At 45.1% G+C, this 25,313-nt stretch overlaps 1 protein-coding gene across 2 annotated transcripts in view; it reads left to right on the forward strand.

Moving 5' to 3' along the window:
* GRM7 (glutamate metabotropic receptor 7) overlaps positions 1–25,313 on the forward strand; it is a gene marked incomplete at both ends in the record, with an annotated part of 314,318 nt that overhangs the window by 220,261 nt on the left and 68,744 nt on the right. For both annotated transcript variants that reach the window (XM_082487664.1, XM_082487663.1), the window contains one exon: positions 22,843–23,778. In XM_082487664.1, the coding sequence (XP_082343790.1) occupies positions 22,843–23,778 (936 nt within the window). The remainder of the gene's footprint in view (positions 1–22,842; positions 23,779–25,313) is intronic.

Consider the following 25,313-nt stretch of genomic DNA (forward strand, 5'->3'; position numbering starts at 1 on the left):
GGTCGATAACCAAGAAAATATTTTATGACTTTTCGCTGCCACGAACTTGGGATGTAATGTAGTTTTTACGTAAGGACAGTATAATCACCAGATTTTCTTTTGCTTGCTTGATGTCAGGCAGCCGAGCGCAGCTCTGCCTAGGACTCAACGCATGATTTAGTAACAGTTTTGGCTGTATTTCACAGATATCTACGCAAGGATAAAATGAGCAGATGTCTAATTTTAAATGGCTTGGCCAGTATTCCATGAAAAACCGTTGCAGAGCTTTGTTGTCCCCGCAGTGAAGTTATGATTACAGGATGCCCACCCGCCTCCCGGAGGAGGTCATGTCAGAGCACCTCCCGCCTCCCTCTCTTTTATGAGGATTATGTCAAGCTCTGTCAGCCCCTTTTTGCGCACACACACCCCTTCCAGATTTAGTGTGCAATATTTATAGTTTGTGTCCTCGTGCAGTTTGGTTTTAGGATGAGAAATTTGGCCAGCTGCATCCCCATTGACATCCAGGACCATGACCTGTTGAATAGCAAAGATACAGCTAATGCAATTAGGCAGTAAAACTGTTGACCACACTAATATTAGCATCTGAAACCGGGGCTGTGTTTTCCTGTGCTGGTGTTGAGCGTACACGCATGTGTTGCAAGGCAGTTGCATCATTATGAGGAGAACTGTTTTGGCTGTGTTTAGCTTTAATGATGTGTTTCAAAAGCGAAAAGTGCTCGTGGTGAAAAGGAGAAAATCTACCGTGGGGAAAAGGAGGTGTGTGATGCACCAGCTGGTTTGGGGCTGTTTTGCCTTTCAAATGGGTACCTTTTTTTTTTTTTTTTTTTTTTTTTTTTTTGAACTTTAGCAATAACTAGATCTCTAATGCTTGTGCTGGTGGGTCAGGCATGAAGGCAGAGTGGCCTGGAGACACAGGTTCTGCTTTCATGCCTTGTGTTTCGCTTCGTGTTTTAGAAAGATAATTAACTCTCCGTGCTCTGTTTTACCCCATGTATACCATAGATCCAATAACAATAGATGTCTTCTTGACGCATGGGCCTTAATTTGTTAGTCCCTGTTAAGCACTTTGAGGTCGCTCAGCAGGAGGCACTGTAGGACTACAGGGACCTGGCTGACCAGCTCTCATAGCTGGCTGCCTTCTATGAGGGCAACCTCCAGCGCTTTGAAGTGCCTGAAAAAAACAGAAACACATCTCTCCTGGAGGAACTGACGTGCCTGAAGGAGAAAGAAATGGATCACTCCTGGAGGAACTGCAGCTTCTCATGGGAAATTTGGGGATATTGCTTCTCTTTCTCTATATAGAGTTAACTCAGCAGGTCCCGGGTTTATTATGTGTTCACATCCAAACCTCTGCAAGCATCCCTGAACTGTCAAAATCCAAAAATAAAGAAAACAGTCCCTGTGAAATTGTTGAGTCTTATTTTTCCAGGGATTTGTCTTCTGCATGCCCTACCGCAGCAGCATTCTCCATCGTGTTCCCTGTGACTGCTTCCCATAGGTGCCTCCACAATTTCCCTGCAGTGCCTGAACTCCCTCCCACAGCCCTACAGCGTTTGCTGTGCAAACAGCAGCCTGTATCGGGGCTGCCTTCGAATTATGCGTGTGCCAACTGGTTGGCTGGCCGGCCCAGCTGAAAGGGTGAGAGAGATGCTCAGTGTTGGTGGATCTTCCTTCTCACTGCCCACTGAGTTTTACCAGTCCTGCCGACACATCCTTCAGGAACCTCTGCTTGTAGCAAACGTGCTTCAAACTGACTGGCAGGTTCAAAAGTTATTAGGAAGGAGGTTAGTGCAGACGGATGGATGAACAGACAGAACGTGCATATGTCCCAGCTCCTTCAAATTTTCTTCTAAAATGATAGCAAACTTTAGAAATTTCCAATGGTTATGCAGAATGAAAAGTAAAGCTAGACTTGTTGTTAAGTGTTTTTGTTAAAAATGTGATTTACGCAAAAGTGTTGCCCAGTAAGTAGACTGCTATTGGATTTGGACAAGCAGGCAAACAAGCTCAGCCTCTTGTATCGCTGAAGTGAGTGGCAGACTTACATTTGACCAAAAAGCCAGAGTTTTGGCCTTTTCTTCCATCTCTACCCTGTTTTCCTATCTCATACTGACAAGCTTTTGGGGGTCATTAAAAGGCTGAGCTTGTTTAATGTTTTCGGTTTGAGTGGCTTAGTCCTGGCTTGGCTGTGCCAGCGCGGCCAAGGCTGAGCCGTGTGCGGGCTGGAGAGACCTGTCCGGGCTCTTGCGTACGGACACCAGCTGCTCTCCATCACCCAGCAACAAAGGAGCTGTTGGGGTATTGAAATCATCCTTCGTGCCGGACTGGAGGTCTTGGCTGAATACCGGGGAGGAAGCTTTCCGTGGGGGAAGTGCTCCCGCCTCCGTTGCGTGGTGGAGCACCCAGTTCATCTTGTACCATCCCTCTGCAACTCGCAATGTGGTGGCGGACACGAGCGCCCCGTTTCACCTTCAGCTTCATCTTGGTGAGTCGTGAAACGGTTACGGGAGACTTATTCATTTGCCATTAGAGAGGGATATCTTCCTAGAGCAAGCTAACATTGGGTTGTTTTTTTTTTCAGTTTGATTGTCTAATTAATGCTGTACTTCCAGCCTATTAGTGTCCGCATAGGGTGCTTCATGTTGTTTTAATTGCATTGGCATCTCCAGCTTGTCAGGTGCGCTCTTCCAGCCCGGTGTAATGGTTCGTAACGGTGCTGCTGGGCACTCGGGTGCTGATCAGACGCTGCAGCACATTTTCGGGATGGCTGAAGAAGGTGTGTCCTCCAGTGACAAAGAGCGGTGGTGGAAAACACGATGCCCTGTCCACTGCTGCGCTGTAGAGATTTCAAGTAGCTCTCACTCAAAACGTCTTTCTCTTCCAAAGCATCAGACAGGGTTAACTGTGAGCTCCAGAGAAAATTAAAACATTTCTCTAAGTAATTTGTTTGCAAACAGAAACAAATACATATTAAAGATGCCTAAATATACTGTGGCGAGAGATAAACAAAAAAATCTGTATTGTTTTATAGATGTGCCCTTGAATTGTGAATTGTTTAGTCGCATGAAGCAGCGTACAGCTTGAAACATGACTGCCGGTTAAATGGAGTGTTTTGCATGCGGCGTGGGGCGGGCGGGCTGCGTAGCAATCCCTTACGCTTCTGTTCATTTCCTCCAGCCATAAGTGATATATTGCTGCAATCTTTCTAAACAAGCGCTTAGAAGATTAATAGTATTGATAATTATCAATAAGGTTCCATAAATACGTACGTTACGTGGATCTAACTCCCCTTAATAAATCCTGGCTCGTGTTACACGGTGCGAAGGAGATCGCCGTGCGCTTATTAACTCCCTCCTCCTTGGGGAAGCAGCTATGCTATGGTGTTCTCTTCGCTGTGGGTTCGGGCCACGATTTTAGAGGTGCGTGAAAAATAGGGGGAAAAAAAAAAAAAGGTTTGCTTTAAAGAAAGTAACGTTCCCGTACCACCGAGGGTCTGCTGGTCTGGGAGCAAACAGGGAGTGGGTACGGCTGGAAGGTCAGCTTTCGGCCCCGGAGGCTGGGCAGCCCTGGCGGAGCCCGGGGGGCGGGCAGGGATGCTCCCAAAGCACGTCAGCGGCAAAGAGAATGATGCAACTTCCCCACTGCAGTTCTTTTCTCCCCACAAATACAAATATTCTTTGTAATCATCTGTGCAATTTATACAGACCCTGCACGCTTCAACGCCTGTTGAATCTGTTTGGGCTCAGACTAATCTATTTAAATGCCATAAACATCTCTGTCATAGAGTCTGGAAATAAATGTTACGAGTAGCGAGCTAATGAAAAGAGTGATGAAAGGTCTAACCTTCTGGCAAGAGGCCTCTATGTACCTGACTTTTTTGGTAAAATATTCAGAATGGCAATTAGACCTACGCAACTATTGAGTGTAGTTCAATGCTCAGGAATATTCTGCCAACAGATGGTATTTTTTTCTAAAATAATGTGTTCAAATTTATTTCTGTCCATTGTTTTTTGGTTTTGTTGTTGGGTTTGGTTTTGTTTGGTTTTGTTTCGTTTTTTCTTGGGAGTAGAGCATGTTCGGAGCAGATGGATTTTTTTCAGAATATTTTGTAGCAAAAGAGAAATCTTTCTGGAGCGTATGCAAATTTTGGTGTATTGAAAGTCTGTGATTTCCCCAGTTTGTGGTGGAAGGAGAGGAAAAGGGCACCTATGCAGCCAGTTAGAAGCTTTTGGTTCAAATAGAAAGAGATGGGAGAATTTCACCACAATGACTGTCGGGTTGTTTTGAGGAGCTTTAGATGCCTTTAAAAGAGTGTATTTTGAAGCATTTATCAGAAATTTTAAAAGAGAAATTTGGCATCTCCCAACCTAGATAATTTCAGCTTAAACAATTTCACCTTAGTAAAGTTGTGGGTTACTGAAAGCACAGTCGACAGCATTATCAGATCTGGCTCCTATATGCATGGAATGTATAATCACAAAACCCCTATTTACAAATACATATTAAAAAAATATGTGTTTACATGCCTTTATATGTGTATAGATGGATGGATGTATATATATGCACAGACCTTTGCAACATATAATCCTTATGATTTCTGTAGGTTTGCAACATAAAAATTGGTATCAATTTCCTTTCTCATTTCAGTTATTGTCACATAAATTGGCCCTTGTAGTGTCATTTCCCATTCCTGTTACGGGCTGTAATGAGTGGCTGGGACAAAGATAATACATCTATATTACAACCTGGAGCCTGAAATCTTGCGAGCTGATGGGTTGACAGGAGGTATGCATTATTCAGGTGTCAGACAGTCTCATTAAACAAATTCAGCAAATGAGGTCAGGGTGTTATTTAAAATTAAGATTTTAAGTATTAAGCGTGATTAGTCTGTTTTGTTTTCGTATGTCAGTGCAGAACCTTGAGCTTTCAGCTGATGCAGCCACTTGTTGAAAATTACCACCGTTTACATTTTTAATGACATTGGCTAAACCCTTAGATTTAATTAGCTATACATTACAGCATATTGGCATGCATGGAGATGTAGTTGTGTCCAGAAGTAACTGGCTTTCTGATAGCTGAAAAAATATGAATTACTTTAGCCGCTGTTGCCTCGTTGACATTTTTGGAAAGTAACTGAATCCGGGCTAGTTCTTTCCCATGGAAATACTGCTCAGCCGGTGCTGCCCCCGGTGAACTGCAACAGCTGCTGCCCCTGGTCCTCCGCTGGGGCCGTGTCCGAGTGCAATGGCATTCCTTATCTCCTCAAGGCACTCTTTGGAAATGTTATTCTGCTCCAAAAGAACTAGTTGGATGGTACATAAAGAAGTTCTGGCCTGCTTCTTCAGGCATTTACGCCCCACTGAGATGAATTAAACCTACCTGAAGCCCCTCTCCCACATGGCGCTGTTACTGACGCTCTGCATCTTCTGCTCCCCTGACCCTGGTCCTGTCCCACCACCCACTTTGCGGTGTCGCATCAAACGGGCACCGGGTGACACGCGGCGACAGTCTCGCTTGTGGGGCCGCGGGGACGTTTGGCTCTTTGAGAATTGTCTTACGGCACAAACACCACCACTAAACGCAAAGTTCTTCCAGAAAGGTCTACAGGCTGTGGGCAAAGCTCTTCGCCATAGCCGGGCGTTGCTGAGCTCGGTCTCCACTGTGCCGTCAGCCAAACTGTACGCGCTCCAGGTAGAAATGTAAAGGTGAATAATCACATCAGTGAGTTACTAAAGTACATCCCAACTACATGTTTTGGCTGGCGAGTTACCGTGCCCGACATGTCAATTGCTCTAATGTATACTATAATAATAGATGTTGTTTATTTTGTTCTGTCATTAGATTCTGTAATCTTTCATTGCTTATGTCAACCATGACCGGCATGAACACCTTTAATTATCTTAACTTGCAGAATTAACTTTCAGCCAACTGGAAGGGAATTTTTCAAACCACTGGCCCGCTGAATGGCCATATGCTAATTCCTTAGTCCTCCAGCGGGTCTCCAACAGGCGCGCTAACAGGCAGCAGGGCTGAAATCACATAGGTCCTGCTCACAAGCTGTGATTGCAGCCTGACGTGGTGAGTGCTCTTGGAATAAAACCGATGCAGTTTGGAGTACCGCAGATGGTTTTGACGCATTAGGTTTAGAAACGGTTGCTGTAAATAATTTTTATTCTGATAAGGGCACAATCTCAAAATACGTGATAGTAACCATGTGACTCAAGCAGCACTTCTGCTGTACCACAGAAGAGCGCTAAAGAAGTCATTGCAAATCATCAGTAGATGCAGATAATCCCATTTGTACCTGTGCTTTCTTTGAGAAAAGCCACAGATAGTGCAGGTTGTAATCCAGAGAACCTCAGAGTGTGTCTCAAAGTGTCCTTCAATAGACTTGTGCCAGACGTTTAGCACGTAATGCCAAATCAAACCAGAAAATCTTGGGAGCAGCATGATGTTGACTGCACTAAGCAGCTGCAGATGTGCAATAGAAGGCTGAGGGTTTGTAACGTTGGCAAACAGTTTGCGTGTGCGCCGCGGCAGCTGGTCCTCGGGTGGTAGCCCCGCGCAGTCGTCCCGCGGCAAGGTCTTGTGCGAAGTGAATCGGAAATCCTGCCAGGGTGGCACTTTTTGGTATGGGGAAAGTAACTTAGAGAATTGGAACGTTAGGAGGCTTTGAGAAAGTTAGGTGTGAATTAGCCTAACAGAACCGTCCAGGAGAACAAGTACCTGCAGCTCTCGGTCACCAGCATCTGCAGAATTAGAAAATAATCCATAAAGAGAAGAGCCAGACTGGTGTGGACCCCTTGCCTGTCTGGTCACGCTTGAAGATCATGAAAACTGTATTTTTTTAAAAAAAGAAAGGTTATTCAGTGAGTTAAGCTTTCTTTATAGATTTTTGCTTTCTAAAAAGAGGAAGGCAATAGTTAAATCTTACACCTCACTCTGAAAACTAGCTCAGACTAGGAATTAAAGACGTGAAATGTCATTTCCTCTTTGTTATTGACCCATTTTGCCTAGGCGGTAATGTATACCGCGTGAGCTGTGCTACCTTAGGCAATGCAAAGTGAATTAAGCTATATCAGCTTTTGGCAACTCTGAGCATCGGTATAATTTTCCTCCAGGTCTAAGAACGTCATAAGGTAAAATGTTTGTCGGGATATAGATGCTAAGAGGAACCAGGCTGAGAAAATGTCTAAGATGTATTACATTTCTTTTCAAAGATAGGAAAAAACCAGAAAGGTAAAGAGCTCATAAAAGCTGTAATGGAAAAAAATTACGCAGTGGAAGTCTTGGTGACTTCAGAATTTCCTTCATCTTGTGTTGTTCTCTTAAATACCCACGAGCCTGTAGGCAGGCAGGCTTATGCTCTGAGAATGAGTAACGGAAGAAATAGATGGTCAAAAAATAAATCACTGTGTTTTTAAAATAGGTGATGTTTTTGCTTCTACACACGGCTTCTTAAATCCTTTTCTGCAATTCTAATGTGTTTTTGTCAGCAAATATATTCAAGAGCAAATACTTTGCTGGGATATTTTATGGATAATTAACAGGTATGGTTGCTTTTGGCAGGAGTAATAATGTCAGTTAGTGTGTTATTGAGGGTGTAATATTCGTTTTTCAATGACAGATGTGTTTTGTTGTGTTTGGAGAAGTTCACCCAGCTATGTAGAGAAAAACACTAAATATGTGCAACAAAGCTGCTGTTCTGCTGATGGAGCAGCCACCCTCCCAACGCGTCGGGAGTGCAAAGCAGGGTACAACAACAGCACGTCAACACTCCGCGTTTTGCAAATACCTGTCAGGTGATCAGAGAATCACAGAATGGTTTGGGCTGGAAGGGACCTTGATGATCACGTAGTTCCAACCCCCTGCCCTGGGCAGGGACACCTCCCACCAGCCCGGGTTGCTCAAGTAGAAAACTCAGGTTTCTAGTTAGCTCCGCTGTGGTGTTGAGCTGTGGTTTTCCCAGACTTCTCCATCCTTCTCCCGCCTTGTGTCAGCCCGCAGGACCCCTGTAGCTCCTGCTGTAGAGCTGCCTCCTCGCTTGGCTCTGCCCGTGCCCTCAGCTGCTTCGTTGCCCTCCGAGGCGCAGTGAAGGAGGGCTGCTTCTGGCCGCGGATAATCTCCAGTGGCATGGAGATGCTGGAACAGCTTGTATGTTTGCATCTCATCCTTGCCCTGGCAAAGGAAAGTTGACAGAAAATATTATCTCAGTTTAAGTCTTTGAACTGGAGGCGGAAGGTAGGCAGGGAGGCGTGATTGGCACGGCAGGCAACGGCAAGCCGAGGCCGTGCCTGGAAAAGAGGGAGAAGTGTCAGCAAAACCGTCATTGAAGTTCTGCTTCTGGATCAAACGCATTCAATTTTTGTCTTTTCTGCTGCAAAATAAGTGTAATCTTTTGTCCTGGAGGTAGTGGCCGGCAGCGCGGAGGCTGGTGTCTAGTGAGCTCAGCGGGGCAGCCACCGAGGCGCCGGTCACGTTTCTTTCTTTGACGTCTCCTTTCTTACCCACTTTATATTTCCTCTTGCAGTTTGTCTGGTGTGGTGGAAGGTTTTTGTTTGATATTCCCGTGTCTGTGGGTCGGGAGTGCCTGGCGGTCCCCTCCTGGAGATGGGGATGGAGCGGGTGGGAGTGCAAATCAAGGGTGCATCCTGAGAGAAAGACCAAAAAAAGTTTTATTGTCATGCTGGTATGCGGAGGGCGAAGGGAGTACACAGCGGTTGCTGGTGAGATGTTCGTGTTTGGAGAATTGAAATGAGAATCGCTTTCCATATGCAAAACCTGCGAGTGAGAGGAGCGAGAGGATTACAGGTTTTTGGACTTCGCCCGCCTGAGATCTCAGTTCGGCAGATCCTCAGCAGGTGTGGGCTGCCATCCTCCCGTCACACCGGTAACCTCGGACTCTTAACAGCAGCTGAAGGCTTGCTCGTTTGACTCCATTGTTATTTATCGAATTTGCACATAGGGGTTTTTTTTAAATGTATTATATTAACAGACATGGGAACTATTGGTTTAAAGCTGTTTTTGTAGGTCCAGAACATAATCCAGCTGGGTTTTGCGAAATGAAATTTTGCTCCCGTACAGCTGCAAGCGCCGAGGATAGTAGAGTGGGAATTATGATGATTGCATAATATTGCGCCTGTTTGCTTTAGAGGGGAGAAAGAAACCCCCTAAAGGGTATTTTAAAAGCTCTGCACACATCAGGACCGTGTGAACAGTCCTTCGAGTTTCCAACATTTAAGCAAAGCATAAAGGTTCCTGACATGTATCGAGTGGGTCAAAAATAATCACTTTTGAAAGGTCCCCGAATACGGATTTCTGTAGAAAATTGACACGATTTGCGGCAAGACTATAATATTGGATATATATAGCGTGCATTTTAATGTGTCTCAAGCTAATCGTTCACATGATAGGCAATAATCATCCCAACCAAACAACTGCAAAGGGTCTTTAGCCTGCTCTTAAAACTTTAGGGGAAGCCTTTATTTGCTTTATTTTCCTTTTTTATTTGTTCCTTCTTCCGCTAATCTGAAAACGTACATTCTGTATGGAAACGCTGTGTGAAATGGTTCCCATGAAACAACCCTGTTTAGTTGCTAATCGCACCTCTCGGTGGCGCGGGGGATATGTGTTTGACCATTAAAAGCAGCACCTGAGCGCTGGCTCCCAGTGGTAACCAGCACAGATATTTTATTCCGTTCTCGCAGAGCCCGTCCTCAGGGCTGTCTGGCGCGGGGCAGCACCGACTTAAACCTCCCTTTGCCAAAGCGGCTCTCGGGGCCCTTTGCCTCTCAAAAATACAACTGGAAAAGGTGGTACGGGCTTTGCCTCCTCCATCGCCGGCAAACCAGGTTTGAGTTCATTCCGGATGGGTCCCCCCTCACTGGAGGGTGAATCCCACCCCCCCACCCCGCTGCCGGCCCTTCCCTGGGAGAAGGCGGCCCGCCAAGGTGCTCGCCACGATTTTAATGCAAAACTCTTCGTGGGGAGGAAAGTTCACTGCGCTGGAAGGGAAGCGCACAACTGGAAGCGCGTCTTATGGTTAAATATTTAGGGCGCTTGACTGGAGGGAGGAAGCAATCAGTTCCTCTCAGTCTTATACTTTTCAGAGCGATGGAAGAGACGGGGGGGGGGGGGGGGGGGGAGAGAAAGGCCAAGTGTTATTATTGCTTTAGTATGCAAAAATGTGATGAGGTACAAAATTTCTTAGCTTTGCAAGGTTAATTTAAAACAAACAAAAAAAACCCCTCCACAACCAAAACCAGACAACTAGAAAAAAAACAAAAAAACAACCCCCCCTCAGACTTTTTTTTTTCTTTCAAAATTTTAGTGGCATTTCAACTAGACCAACACCATTACCGTTTAAGGCAGGGTGTGATTGGAGGGCCAATATTTTTATTCTTATTAATTTAGATATTAAATCCGTGGCATGATCTTCATTTTCAACCTACGTTGCTGGGTTTTTCCATGCCATTTCCTGCTGCACCGTGCCGGTTCTGTGCAGACCGCGCCGGCGTCCCACGCCGCTTTCGGGGCCTAAGCAGCCGCCAGGGTTAGCCCTGGGCCACCTTCCCTTGCAGCGACCGCCCGGCACAACCGCATCGCCCTCCTCTTCCTCTCTCGGGTTGGTTCCAGCGAGACGCGACTGTGGCGTTGATGGAAGAGTGTCCCCAAGTGCGGAATAATTAAAGTCCCATCAGCCAACCCTAATTTTCTGTGTAGCATCTACAGTTCTTTTAGGGACCGATTGACTGAGTATAACCTGAGCAGGATAATTTAATAGCATTAATAAAGCTGCAGCAATCCAATTAGGGCCTAAACGGGTTAGGTACTGAGTTTCACTCGGAATTTTGTATTTCTTTCATCTTGCTGCCTCGGCCTGTGTGTCATTATGCCGTGCACGCGAGGCATGATGAGAAAATTACTGTACCATTGATGCCGATTCTTTAAAAAGGGAAAACCGGGACCAAATAATTTGACTAGCAAATACTGGTCTTTGAATCAGCTTGGGAATTAGTAGGATAAATAAACTAAAGCATTTTGAGTTGGCAGGCACTTCAAGATAAATGCTATCCAAATTACACACATGCCATTTGGTACATCTCTAGTTATTACCCTTTCCGTTTTGAAAGTAGTATATCAGATTTGGCAGATGTATTCCTTTTTCACAATCGTAAATAACAGGAAAAAAGAAGTTATTAGCTCATAAGCAGAGATAAACAAACATAAAGGGCTAATCCTTTTCTTGAAACTTGGGTAAGGTCAATTCATGGCTATACCATGAAAAATAACTTGGAAAAGGAGTTTTCAGGAGAAAAATTAGAATTCCTGGATGCGCTTCTAGATGTGCCATTGTCATCCAGGCTTGTTAATTAGGACTTAAACTTGCCAATCTCTGAGCATTATGAACGTGTTAGAAACAGACGCTTGAACGTTTCATTTTGACTGCTTACATGGTAAGCAGTCGCTTTGCCCTAATGTTGAGCTATATTTTACGTGCTTTGGTACTCTGGATTGCGTGTTTCTTGTCATCCTGCGCGACGGAACCCTTCAGCCGCAGTGCTGTAGGACGGGCATGGAGCAAGCGCAGAACTACAGATAGGCGGGAAGTTCTGGTGGAGCCGGTGGGCACCTGCTAAAAACTGTGTGCTGATGGCTTTGGCCTCTCATCTCACTGTGCCATGGCTTTATCATACCTGATAGTGTCCTTCGTCGTGTTTATCAGGTACTTCTGCATTCGGGTACCGCTCTGAGATCTTTGGCTGGAAAATAGTGTGGGGTTCAGCTGGGCCATTGTAGCCTTCTCTGTTGGGAGTCACACAAAAGGTGGCCTTATCTAATTATTTACTAATAATTAGTAATTATCTAATTATTTACCTCATGACATTTAAGTTTAATTATATTCTAGCTGCGACATGGGTGTATTTGAAATAAGATACATGCAAACATGTCCAACCATCCTAAAAAGCAGAAGAAACTAAAGATCTGAAATACCTTTGATTGACGGGAACTTTGTTAAGGCTCCTTCCACCAGAACAGTAAAAACTTGAACAGTTTTTCTTACGTAAGCATGTAACTGGGCCACCTCGCTTTGAAATTAAATCTTTCCTCTTTTCCCTCTTTGTTTTGCATCGCGGTATATGTGACTCTTGTTGCGATCAGACCGCTCCTGTTGAGCTCCTGGTGTCTGATGGGTGGGATGGTTGGGGACACACTGTCTGGTGCTTCATCTCTCTAATCAGAGATGCTGAGTGCGGGGCAGACCCAGAGGCGGGTTCCGTGGCAGTGCCATGGTCATCGGGGCATGGTGACCTGTGTTTGGTGTGAAGGAGCATGGTCCTCACTGCAGGCATTCTTGCTCAGCAGAGGTGCCGGGCTTCCTTTTCAGCTGTGTTTCACTGAAGATCGTGACACTAAAGGACAAGCCAGCTTATGCCAAAAAGCATTAAATGCTTAAGAGAGGGGTGTCCGGGCTGCTATTTCCATAGGTTTGCTTTCATTGTCCAGGTTAGTAGCCAGACAAGCTGTAAAATGCTCCTTTAATTAAGCAGAACTTTTATCTCCATATATATGACAAGAGAAACATCAGGAGTTGGCAAAAGGTTATGAGCAGTGAGATGAGTGGATGGTTTTTCAGGCTGGAATCGTGGCGTGTGAGTTCTGCCAGTGACACCTCCTCCGAGCTCTGCCAACCGGCACAACCGTCCTCCTCCCGGTCCCGTCTGCGGCTCGTTAAAAGGGCTTGACATTGATGGAGAGCTTTACATAAATTCCTACGAATATATGTTGGCAGGTCTGCCCTAAACACCTCTGAGTCGAAATCCTAATTCCTGCTCAGGGTTCATGCAGACATTAGCCAGGAAGAAACGTACCCACTTCTCTTCAGGAATACGATCTGTGTTAAGAGTTCATTATTTTTGACCCACATCCTACAATGAGTTTTTCTAAGAAATCTGTAGCTGGCAGGTCGATCGTTTTGAAAAAGTAAAATGAGCTCCTGCCATTAGTGTGCGGTGGGTATCGCTTGCATCTCCTCCGTACCGCAAATGTGGTATGACACGAGCCCTCTAACGAGGCTAACGTGTAAAGCTCAGTGCAGCTCTGTAACAAGGCTAATGATAACGAAGTTCAAACCAGTTCGGTGAATTACTGAGCTCGGTTCAGCCACTGGGACTGGATTCACAGCCAGAAATGTGGCAATCCCTGAGCGTCCCTTTGCAGAAGTTTGAGTAAGTCTCAGCGTTTCGTGGTGTTTTGCTCTTTTGTAGCATAATTGGTGGAGGTGTCTCGGAGCACGGCTTGCAGCGAGGACAGCGTGCCGGGGCGTAAGCTGGGAGATGTGCACCCACCGCACGTTTCTCCTGGTGTCCTTTCTGAAGGTGCAGATGCTCAGGGTCGGAGTGACGCTGCATGTACCACTAAGGGGCATTCTTTGGATAAAACGTCACATAAGGGGGAATGGCAGGAGTTTTCTCAGCCTTGACATTGCACGTTTTTGTGTCCTCCTGGGTAAAGCACGTACGTATCTTGCTCTCTGCACAACGCGGTTAACTTCATTTTGGTTTTGTTCGAGGATTCTCTTTTGGCCCGTTAGTTAAAAGATATATTTAAACTAATATAAATTTCAAGGGATGAAGGAGGGTGAGCCTTTCCCAGGATATTTAGCTCTGTAGATAGAATCAAAGAAAGAGTCTCGGCTCAGCCAGTTTGTAGAGGTGAACCGAAACAGTACGTGTAGGAGGTGTTTCTGCACAGCGCTCATTTTGAGTGCTCATGTCCTTTATGCCTCACGGCTGCTGAGGCACAGTACTTATCGTCTTGCGTGTATAATCAGCTTCCAGACACCGCGGTGAGTGAAGGCTATTGTATTGCTTATTAGTAAAAAATGTCTGATGCTTTCACTTCTGTCTGTCACTACCAATCTTAAATCATTGAACTTTCCTCTCTACAGATATCTCTGAGAAGAATACTTTTTTGAAACGTTTGCAAAAAAACGTCAAAAATACTTACGTGTTTCTGAGATTCAATCTAGAAAAAATTACGGTTTTTCTGAGCAATGCTAAAGCGCTGGTCTGGCTCAAGGATGGGCGCAGACCTTTGTGGCAAGGAGCTGCCTTTGGTCATGGCCATTAAAATCCATCCCATCGGGCCAAGCTAGAGGGCTTTGAAAAATCACACTTGCTGTGTACTCAGCAGAGGGTCCCTTTGGCAAGTGTCACCGAGCATCCTGGTGAGTGCGGTCCTGGCTCAGGGGGATGCCCGAAATGGGGAAATTGAGCCAGCAAAGAGCTGGAGCCTCCTGGGAGCAGGGTAAGGCGCCTACTAGACAGGACTTGCAGGACTTCTGACACTGGCAAACTTCAGCGTTAAGATTACGTGTCTGTGGTCCATGCAGTGTGAACCAGTAGCTGAACTAAAAGAGGTTATTATTTTTCATAATCCCTGCTGCCACATTAGTTGGGTCTTCCCCCCAAAAACAGTTTGAAGAGCGTTAACACTTTTCAGGTAAATTCTCCCTCGTAGCTGTGACTCTTCAGTAACCTGCTGGTGACTTCAAGGTGATCTATAGTACAGTTAAAACACTGAAGGAAAGCTCCGATTGAAATCAGTTGGAGTGTCACTTGATTAAGGCATTCCAGGCTGGTCCCACGGTGAGCCGTCATTTTCCCCGTATGAAGCTGAAACTGATGTGCAAATATCCCCTTCACCCCGTGCCATCGGTTTTCCTTCCCCCCCCCTCCCCAGACGCCTTTAGAGCACCCTTCAAAAAAAGCACAAAACCAGATAATTTGCGCTGCGCAGGTTTGCTCCGTGCTTGGTTGCAGCAGGAATTGAAGGAAAGCACTTGGGGACCAAACTTTCCACTGAAAATTTCTATTGTTGGTTGAGGGGGAAAAAACATGACTGCGGGAGAATGAACAGCGATAGACAATGAGGGCTGGTTGTATTAATTTTCAAATGAATACACGATATTCTGAAATTAAGCCCAGCATGTGAGAAGGACAGCGTTGCTCCCCATGGGGGAGATGTTATTTCCCGCATGTGAAATATTAAGGGCACTGTGAGCTTCGCTGGTTTTGTGAAACAGGGAAGATGACCATCAGACTGGCTTCTCTCCTGCCCAGTTTGCCGGTGGGCTGTGCTGGGAAGGAAGCGCTGGGCACAAGCCAGAGGGCAGCGGCGTGATGCCCCGACCACCCCGGCGCTCAGCGCTGGGCTGGGAGCCGATGGCAGGAGCTAAGCCACTTACTTAAGGATGAAAAATGGTCTTGGATTGCCTCTGCTTCCAGAAGATAGATTTGCTCTAACCTATCAACTTCAATAGATAAGAATTGCGTATTATAAATGCACGTTTGGAAGTACATGCTCTTTTTTAATTAAAAGAAATTATGCAGGAGAGGCAGGATGAATACCGAAGATGCATGGTCCATCCCCTTCCATTAGGGAGAAGACAACACAAAGCTGTAGCCGGATATAAAAGCATTAAAATAATTAATTTTCAGTTTTATTGTGTGTCAACAGAAATGTATGATAATAAGCATTTTTGCAAAAATTGTAGATTAAGCATTTTTCTCTACTTTGGTGTTGTGCTAAAAATGTCCTTGGTTTAATGTAGAACAAATAGCCTTTGGATCTCATTAAAGATGTTATTACGAGTGCTCGGTGTAACTCGCTTCTGGTGTCCTTAAAGCAGGTAAGATTGGTAAAAAATGATGACAAATATTAAATGAAAGAAAAAGTAAGATCAGAAAAGGAAAGAGAAAAATAAATGAGGTTTCTATGTAGGTTAAGAACTGCTTATTAGGAGATCACCAAAAAGGAGTTACAGCGTAGGAACAAAAGTGGTGGTTTTAGTTGAAGTTTAATCATAAATAATTTAATGTGTTAAATAAAATGTGGTGCAGAGGCTATGCAGATTTTTATACCTGTACCCAAACACCAACTGTCCTTTACTCTAGGTGACAAGAACCAGTGCCAGGTGAGTTTTTACCTGTGATAGGTGACATCGAGCTGAACGTTCGATGGGAGAAGAGCGGAGCAGGAGGGAGCCTCTCCCCGGTGCGCCTGCGGCTATCAGAGGCGTTAAAGTGAAATTAGAGTTTTCTTACTAGGGAAAAATACCAACAGGCGGCTGACCTCCAGTATCGTGGTTTAAGCCTCCACCAGTTACACTGGAACACTGGTGCGCCAGCCCTGAAGGCGCTGGGAATGCCGACCCAGGCAGTGGCCCAACAGTGTCCCCCACCTGCCAGCGCCGCACAGGGTGCCCAGAGGAACCGGGCGAGCCGGTCCCACATCTCCCGAAAGCTTTAAGGAAAGTTCTTTTCTGCACGTGTTCATACAGCGCTTTGCTCCGCGGGATCCCTGCCTGCGCCGCGGCTTCCCAGGAGCTGTCACTGCAGCAATGGGAGGAAGAAGTTGGAGCTGGGCGGACCCTGGGTGAGGCTGCTCCCGGGGGCATTTTGCTCATTAATGGGTACCTGGCTGGCCAGGCGTGAAGATGAGGGTCTGGCGTTGTGGGAATGTTGTCGCGGTTTCTTGACAATGTTTCTGATTTGTGCTGACAATGAAAAATTGCGAGTTTTTTGGCTGGAAGACTGAGAAGCGATGAGTTTCCATCACCTTCACTTAGAAAGTTGTGGTTCGCTTGTCCTGTGTGTGTTCAGGGACAGGACACTGTCCGTTCCCGCTGTGGTCACCGTTACATTAGGGCAAAACCAGAAAGGGCAGCAGGAGGAGAAACCAGAACAAAAAATATATAAGGATGTTTAACTTCTGTTTATAAAGAAGATAGATTGGAGAAATTTAAGATAATTAATACAGCAGAGCCGGAATAATTAGGAGATGTTGCTCTTCCTCTAAAGTAGCTTTCTTTTGAACTGTCCCAAGACACCTAAAAACACTCGCTGGCACAAACCGCGTCGTCTCCGGTGTCGGGAGGGAAACAGCGCCGGGCTGATGCTCCATCTTGCTGATAAAGTGTCCCTGGGGAACGGCACTGAAAGTAGGGGAGAAAATAGCTGTTTGGAGGCAGGGGTGAGCTGCAGAGCTCGGGACCAGATCTCGGATGATCGGCACCCCCGTCCCAGCAGGGATGCTCTTAGGGCAGCTGGGGATCAGGTTCAGACACCGTTCTCTCTGGGCTCTGGGGCTGCTGCTTAACGCGTCATCCTTCTGCCCTGCACAGATTTTTAAAGTCGCTTTGAAGGAGCTGGATTTTGACTTTGGTTTAAAACAAGAAAACAGAAAGAGAATGGAGAGGGAGGAGTGAGCTCCGTCTTTACCTCATTTTGGGGTGCCGGGGTGTGACTGGGCTCAAACCCGTGCTGAGGCACCCAGGTGACGGGGATGACGCTGGAGCCGGGGCGGGGGGGAGGAGAGCCAGCACACCCACGTCCTGCGAAAGGGCTGGGGAAGGACCGCGGCTTCCCAGAGCTGCTGTGCTGCCGCTGCCCAAACCAGTCATTCTGTTTAAATAGGCAGTTTGTTAGTTTCTGGTGATCTTTTGCGCCATCCTGAAAACGCTTTAAGTCTGCATCACTCAGAATAAAGTGATTTGTTCATCACACGCAAAAAAAAAACATTGGGATTTTTTGCCTCCATCACCTTGCAGGCTCTGTGTTCGTCCTAAGGCTTTTCTTGTCGATCCCCTGCGGGCAGTGAAATTAAAATAAGTTACAGTATGAGGTGATGCACCTTATTTGCAGCGTCTGGGGAAGTCGTCGGAGTAGCTTCGCATCCTCCTCCGGTAGTTTGGCTTATCATTGCTGTGATCTGTTTAAGGGATTTTAGTTGATATTTTGCAGAAGGCTCTGTTGACTATGTGTTATTGACATATTCTTAGCTTAAAACCATTATCATGTTAAAGCCCTGGATTTAGAAACTAATTACAAGACATTAATAGCTAAGCCCTGAGAGCTAAGTCGTGCAAATATTACTATCTGTAAAGTTGAATGTACAAAAACTGTTTGAACTGCTGACTTAGTAACTGGAGTCTAAAAGCAATCTGCAAGGTGGCAATAAATCTGAGCACAATCCTCCGCAATTGTTTTCTAATGTGTCTGTGAAATTAATGGCACAGTTATGAAAGTCACATCAGGGAACATGGCTATTTTTTTCCCCGAGTAGGTTAATTATCACTAATGTAATTATTTTTGTACTGATTTTTATTTTAATCAAACATTGCGTGAAACAATTTAGTTCAGAACAAATAGCTTATTACAGAAATGTTAGTGGTGGTGAGAGAAAAAGCAGCAATGTTTAAATTACACACATATATTGAGTTACTTTATTCATTAAAATGAACAATTATGTTAGGCCTTATGAGACAGACTAAGCATTTCCTGTTAATGTTTGTTCTGTAGTGAACATAATGAGAATTTATATTGGAAATGGATCCCATCCCTCTAGCTCAAGGCACTTATGAACTGGGTGATACGCAGGAGTTGGGAGAGCTTGGGGAAAAAAGGAGTTGGGGTTAACCTCTAACCAAGAGGGATGCTGCATTGCCCTGGGCTTGTGGGGAAGGCGCTGGGTCTGGGAGGGACCTTTTCCTTTCCTTTTCTGTGTTTTGGGTTTGGTTGGGTTTGGTTTTGTTGGGTGTTTTTTTCCCCCTCTGTGCTGTGTTGGTAGGGCAAACCATAGTGTCCCACTGTAAGACAGTGGCTCTGCTGGATCCAGGTACATTGGAGCAGGGCCAGCTTTGAAGTTCTCAGTGCTTTTGAATGTCCTACAATGAACCAGGTGTGGTTCATTTATCGCATCAGCTCCTCAGTGGATGAACTATAATAGCGTCCATCTGCACGTTATACTGTTGAGGATGTGCCACTTAACATGATGGTAAGTGGATGATGGGTAGATACGTGATTTTTCAAGACATTAGACATGTGGCTACAGCATCTAGCGCAGCCTAGGCTTTGCATCCTTCCCAAATCTGGCAGACTTGCAATGGAGGAGTTTATGGTGTCTCTCAGTACTGACTTGGTCAAGTGCTATGTTGAAGATGCAGAATTGTTGGATCGCTGTGAGTGCGATGTGTCTGGCTACATCTGTAAGTGCTGTTGCTTTGAGAAAAATAAATTCCCTAATGCTCTGTGTACTATTTCTATATATGACTGAAATGGAATGTTCTACTTTAAAAAGCAACATTTGTGCTAATTGCAAGAGTGCTTTCTTATGATTTATGAAATTGTTTACTTACTGCTTCCTGGATTATCAGTAGCATTTTCAGATAATCACTTTTGATTATGGGATATGAATTTATTATATTGGCTTCTAGAAATGTAGTACTTGTAAGTATACAGCACTCTTCCCCCATGGATCTCCAATATTTCTATAGGAAATGGAGGAATAAAAAAAAAAATGAAGTGCCTTGCTCAGGTTGATCAAACTAGTCTAGGGGCAGGGTCAGCAAAAGAGCATGAACCTCCTGAGTCCTGGATCTGCCATTTCTCTAATTAATCTTGGCATCTGTGGGTTTAGTGGGTGTGGTTTAGTTACAAATCTTGGTGGGCAAAGTGGGTTGCAACTGTCTTGGAAATCATCATCCTCAAAACTATTTTTACTTCGGTCGCATCTCTCCTTTAAGTATAGGAGGTAACTTGCAAGAAGTTTGGACTTGTTGTGGCGGTCTGCAGCTCTGTTTTCTGTGGTTTGTGTCTCCGAACGCTGCTCGGATGCTGCCACTTCTGGTCTGCCACCAGCGAGAGCTTGGGCAGGCCATGGCAGTGGGCTGCCCATGGCCGCGTCCCACGGACACGCTAAAAAAGAAGAGACCAAACTAGGTCTGCGGCTCCTGCCCCCGAATGAAATGCTCTGATCCTTTGGTTTTGTTGAAGATCCTCTTACAAGTAGTTGTGGACAAAAGTTATCCTTGCTGTTTTATCAGGATTTTATGATGCTGATCCTGAAGCTCTGAACTCAAAATCTTTAAGGAAGCAGTTTCCAGTTCATAGTGACTAAAAGTATTGGGAAAAAGTCATTGAATATAAGCAGGTTTAGGTTTAAGTAAATGCAAGAAATGGCTGAATATAACAATTACTTGCCCCAATAGAAGTCTTTTTTAGATCCAGGTTTTCAAAAGCTAAGTTATTTCAAGGAAACTGCAATAAAAGATGGAAGAAGGAGGCAGGGGAAAAGGGGGACAGAAGAAAAGTACATCAGGCAAAAAAAACTGTTCGGCCCGAAAGCAGCCAAATACACAGATGAACGTTTTATTCCTTTTGTTTGCATTTCTGAAAGGAATTATGAAACAATAATTTACTTCAAAGACAAAAAAAAAATTTCAGAAATATTCTTTTCTGAGAGGGGAAAGTGTCTCTAGCGTGACTGAGATTCCCGTCTGCCGAGGGCAGGCTCTGGTGCCAGGTGACTCACCTGACAGGTGGTTTTCATCATTAATTTTCTCAGCAGGAGCAGCAGAACACTGCAAATCTTTCTGAGGCCAATGTTAGAGAGTCATCATGGTGTTGTCCCAGAAGACCAGAAAAAAGACTTTCCATAATTTTGCCCGATCTTTTATTTATCTCTTTACACCCAGTATCTGCACAGAATAAAGTACCTTTTATGCTGTCCTAACTACCCAGCAATGCCATGGGATGTGCTTGAGAATGTGGAAATTCATCCTTTTATCGTCATAAGGGGGGTGTGGGGATATGATAATACATTAACAATTCTGTGGTTCTGTGAGATATCAGCATGCAGAAAATTGGTGAAAATCCTTTCATCGCTGGGTCAAACCCCATGCAGTTAGGATGTCTTTCTCGTTTCACATCAGTGCATGCTGTAAAAAGAGCGTCAAGTAACTTCGGTGCTTAATAGTTGTGATAGAAAATGGAGGCTCCAGACTGGATTGATGCGTCTCACTTTCTAGCTGTACAAAGCCAGGTGAGCTATAGTTACCCTGTCTCAGTCTACTTTGTAAAAGGTCAAGATACAAATCAGCGATTAAGAAGAGTAAAAGAAGACGCAAACTGTCAGTCGGTTGGTTTCTTCAGGAATTGTCATGAAATTTCACACCTGCTTGGTGGGTCAGAAGCCTTGGCCCTGCTTCCCTTTACTCTCCACCTCTTTGGTTCTCTTTCCTACTCATGGCACCGGTCGTGCCCCCGCGGTGAGTAGGTTACATGGAGACGTGCCAGCTTACTCCAGCTCTCTTGTGAGGCGCAACCTGGGAAGCCAACTCCGGGTTTGTAAAGGGCTTGCTGGCCTTTGCTAGTTGAGGCAGTAACGGGATTGGGCATAGAAATGGATTTCCTGGCTCCTTGTGCGCGCTCTTTCCAATAAGACCAAACTACCGTTTACCAGTGCAATTAAATGAGTCTTTGCATTCTCCTTTATCATCAGTATTCCTTTGGCTTCTGTGAGCTAACACACCTTCAGCTCAGCACAGTATGAAAGAAGAGTTCATGGATCTTTCTTTTTTTTTCAGAATATATTGTGAATATTGAAGGTTAATGAAGTTTCTCGAGCAGTGGCAGACCTCTAGAATATCTGTTACTGAGGGATTATTTTTATAGCGTTCACAGCAGAGACTCTTGGTACTATGGTATTTGAGCAGTGTGTGACCAGACTTTTGTTTCAAATACATGAAATGAAGATGATACAGGATCTATTTTGAATAAAATTAGGAAAGTGCAACTTAATCCTTCGGTTTAAAACTTGCAAACCCCCACCTTCCTGTTTACAGTAATAATCAAGGCAGCCGATTCAAGAAACTCATCTTAGAATGTTTTACTTGTGGGGCAAATAGTGCAGCTTGTAAACATTTAGGTAACCTAAGAAAAAATAGCTTAAATTGTGTTTTTAATAATATGTATTCACATCTATCCCAGGAGATCAGGTTTTATATTTGGAAAAGCCGTACATTCGCACACAGAGAGAAGCCGGTGGAGCCACGGAAATTTTGCTGTGCAGCAGAGTAATTGGTAATTGGTGCGATGAATTGGGGATGGGAATGTCAGAACCTTCCCAGTGGTTCCAGTCTGGACTATTTTAGGGAGCCTCCAATGGTAAACCTCCCCTGTTCCTGGGTACTGGTTAGGGGCTTTAGTCTGGAATATTTTTAAATGATTTGTGAGTCTTAATTTTCAGCAGTACTTGGGAGCAGTTGGGCACATACTTTAGAGTTTAGGTTTCTTAAGACTGCGGAATAAGTGAGACTTTCCATTTATTTAATATAATCATTAATAATTTGCATCCCCAGAAGCGTGTACAGTATTTCAAAAGCAGAATGTGACTTTGAAATGAAATATTGTTTAATTATTGCGTTTTTCATTGATGACTATTTTCTTTGTCCTTCATATTTCTTACGTGGCTCATCTTGCAGATCTTGCCACCTTCTCACCAATTCCATGCCCTATATAAGACACATTTTCACCTCATTTATAATATTAGCCCAGTCAGCAGTAGTTCCAAGAGGGGAGGTCCCTTGTTCTGGTCTCGGTAAGAAGCCCCAAGCTCTAGATGCATGAAAAGCAGTTTTGTGAGTGTAACTTGCATCCCTCAAGTCATTGTCGCGTTCTTACTAATTTTCATGAAACAAGGAAGAGGGTTACTCTCTACTGTTCTATCTAATGTTGTGTGCCATTCCACCAGAATTAACTACTAATAAACATGAAAAATGAAGGCAGGAAATACAGTCACGCATCAGAGTGACGTGCGAAGACACTAGAGGGTGTAGGTCCTGGTGCTTTTCCAGGTGTCTGCCCTGTGTGAAGTTTATCCATTTGGTTTTCCTCAGCTGTAGGTTCCCTCCTGGTCCTCCCCCCTTCCATTCCCGCCCCGACTGTCTGACAGTAACGTCTAAATAACCAGCCTCTGTCTACTTCACATGTCTTGTAGATCGATGAAATGCAGTGGGGCAAAGGAGTGCGCGAAGTCCCGTCCTCGGTCTGCAGCCTGCCGTGCAAGCCGGGAGAGAGGAAGAAGATGGTGAAGGGGATGCCGTGCTGCTGGCACTGCGAGCTCTGCGACGGCTATCAGTACCAGGCTGACGAGGTGACCTGTCTGCTCTGCTCATACAACGAGCGGCCCAACGAGAACCGAACGGGATGCCGTTCCATACCCATCGTCAAGCTGGAGTGGCACTCGCCCTGGGCTGTGATACCCGTCTTCTTGGCTATGCTGGGAATTATTGCCACCATTTTTGTCATGGCAACGTTCATCAGATATAACGACACTCCCATCGTGCGGGCTTCTGGGAGGGAACTCAGCTACGTCCTGTTAACAGGGATATTTCTCTGCTACATCATCACGTTTCTGATGATTGCCAAACCAAATGTTGCCGTGTGCTCCTTCCGGCGTATCTTCTTGGGCTTGGGGATGTGCATCAGCTATGCAGCCCTGTTAACTAAAACAAACCGCATCTACCGCATATTTGAACAGGGCAAAAAGTCAGTGACGGCACCTAGGCTTATAAGCCCCACATCGCAGCTGGCGATCACGTCGAGTTTGATATCTGTTCAGCTTCTAGGTGTCTTTATTTGGTTTGCGGTTGACCCACCCAACATCATCATAGATTATGATGAGCAGAAAACTATGAACCCCGATCAAGCCAGAGGAGTTCTCAAATGTGACATTACGGATCTACAAATCATTTGTTCCTTGGGTTATAGCATTCTTCTAATGGTTACGTGTACTGTGTATGCCATCAAGACTCGGGGTGTCCCAGAGAATTTTAATGAAGCTAAACCCATTGGATTCACTATGTACACTACCTGTATAGTATGGCTTGCCTTCATTCCAATATTTTTTGGCACTGCCCAGTCAGCCGAAAAGGTAGGTGGAAATGAACGAATGTGCACCTGATGTATCAGGATTCATTGCAGTTATAAATTACGTACTGATGTTCAGCTTCACATAGATGTTAAACTGAGCTATCCAGTCAGCTCATTACCGAGACACGTGCAATACATAGCACTATTTTCCTTCTCCATTTAGCTGGTGGGCTATTCATTTGATAAACTGGCAAATGATCAATAGCAATCATATTAGCCATTAGTTTTATTGTTGCATCCATTTCAATTGTATCTTTTCAGTTGGATAAGTGGGAATTAGCTGTCATATTGTCCAGAGAGAGGCATCTCTTAACTAAATCATTTTGAATACAAGATGTAAGCAAAAAAACTGTCAAAAAACAAGTCAAGTAGACTCCTGTTCTTCTGGAGTTCAGCGCTGAGGGCAGTGCTCAGTCTGATGAGTGCTGTGCTTCGGTAACAGCAGCCTCAGGGCACATTTACAGCGCAGGGTAAACACTGTCCTGAGCTCCAGCTCCCGAGACGAGACCAACGCTCTGTCTGCATTGGTTATTTTTAAACTAGCCCGGGTAGACTCACCCTCATGGCAAGGGTATAGCCAGAGTCCCGGAGTGAATGCCAAGTTGCTTCTCTTCATAAGTGAGGTCCACTTAAGCCCATGGAGTTCATTCACCAAAAGCCAGTCCAAAATGTTACGGAAAAAGCATCTAAACAGTAGGATCTAATCCATTAGTTGGATTGTTATGAAAATTAACTACTGCAAAGCACCATCAGACTCAATTAAAAGGTTCCTGTTGGCTTTGAGAGGCTTCAGATGGTGCAGAGGACTCTGCTGTGTGTCCTTCCGAGGGCTCACACATACATCGCTTCCGTCCCGTGCTCATGGCTGCGCGGGCACTGCCACCTGAGGAAGGGAGCCGGGCACCTGAGGGAAATACGCCCCGGCAATCGGAGCAGACGTGCATGAGAAGAGATGCAAAACCTTTGGGCTTTGCTGCCCACAGAAATCGCATTTAAGGTGTTTTTTGTAACTCTATCGAATCAGCTCGGCTGGGGCGCGCAGCTAGCTGGGGTCCCAACCCAGCGTGGTGCAGCTGATGCCATCATGGTTTAGGTACAAACGTTAGCAGCCTCTCTTATCTCACACAAAGGAACACTGAGAAACTCACTCCCTTCTTCCCATTATATTTATTGGTGAGGATGGTAGCCTTGGAGAAAGCCGGCAGTAATAAAGAGCCAGAGGACGATATGATTCATTTTCCAAAACATTGCCAGAAGGTCTATGGGCAAGAAAGAAAACCTTTTCAGATTTGTGCGGAAGATATTTAAGAAGGGAGAACCTTAGTTGCTCTGTGCATTTTGAGCAAACAGTGTTCAAACCGGTCTGCTGTCACGATGGGCAGGGCAGCTCCAGCCGGGGCTCGGGGGTACCGATCTGGTTTTATTTCTCTCTCAATTTTGTTTGGAGCTAGCTGTAATTTCAGAGTGATTTGGCAAACACCTGCGACTCTAGGGAGAAATGAAAATATTCGGCAGTCCTGAGCTGCTGTCAGACTG

Source organism: Vanellus vanellus (assembly GCF_965231255.1).
Source record: "Vanellus vanellus genome assembly, chromosome: 9".
Classification (NCBI taxonomy): Eukaryota; Metazoa; Chordata; class Aves; order Charadriiformes; family Charadriidae; genus Vanellus; species Vanellus vanellus.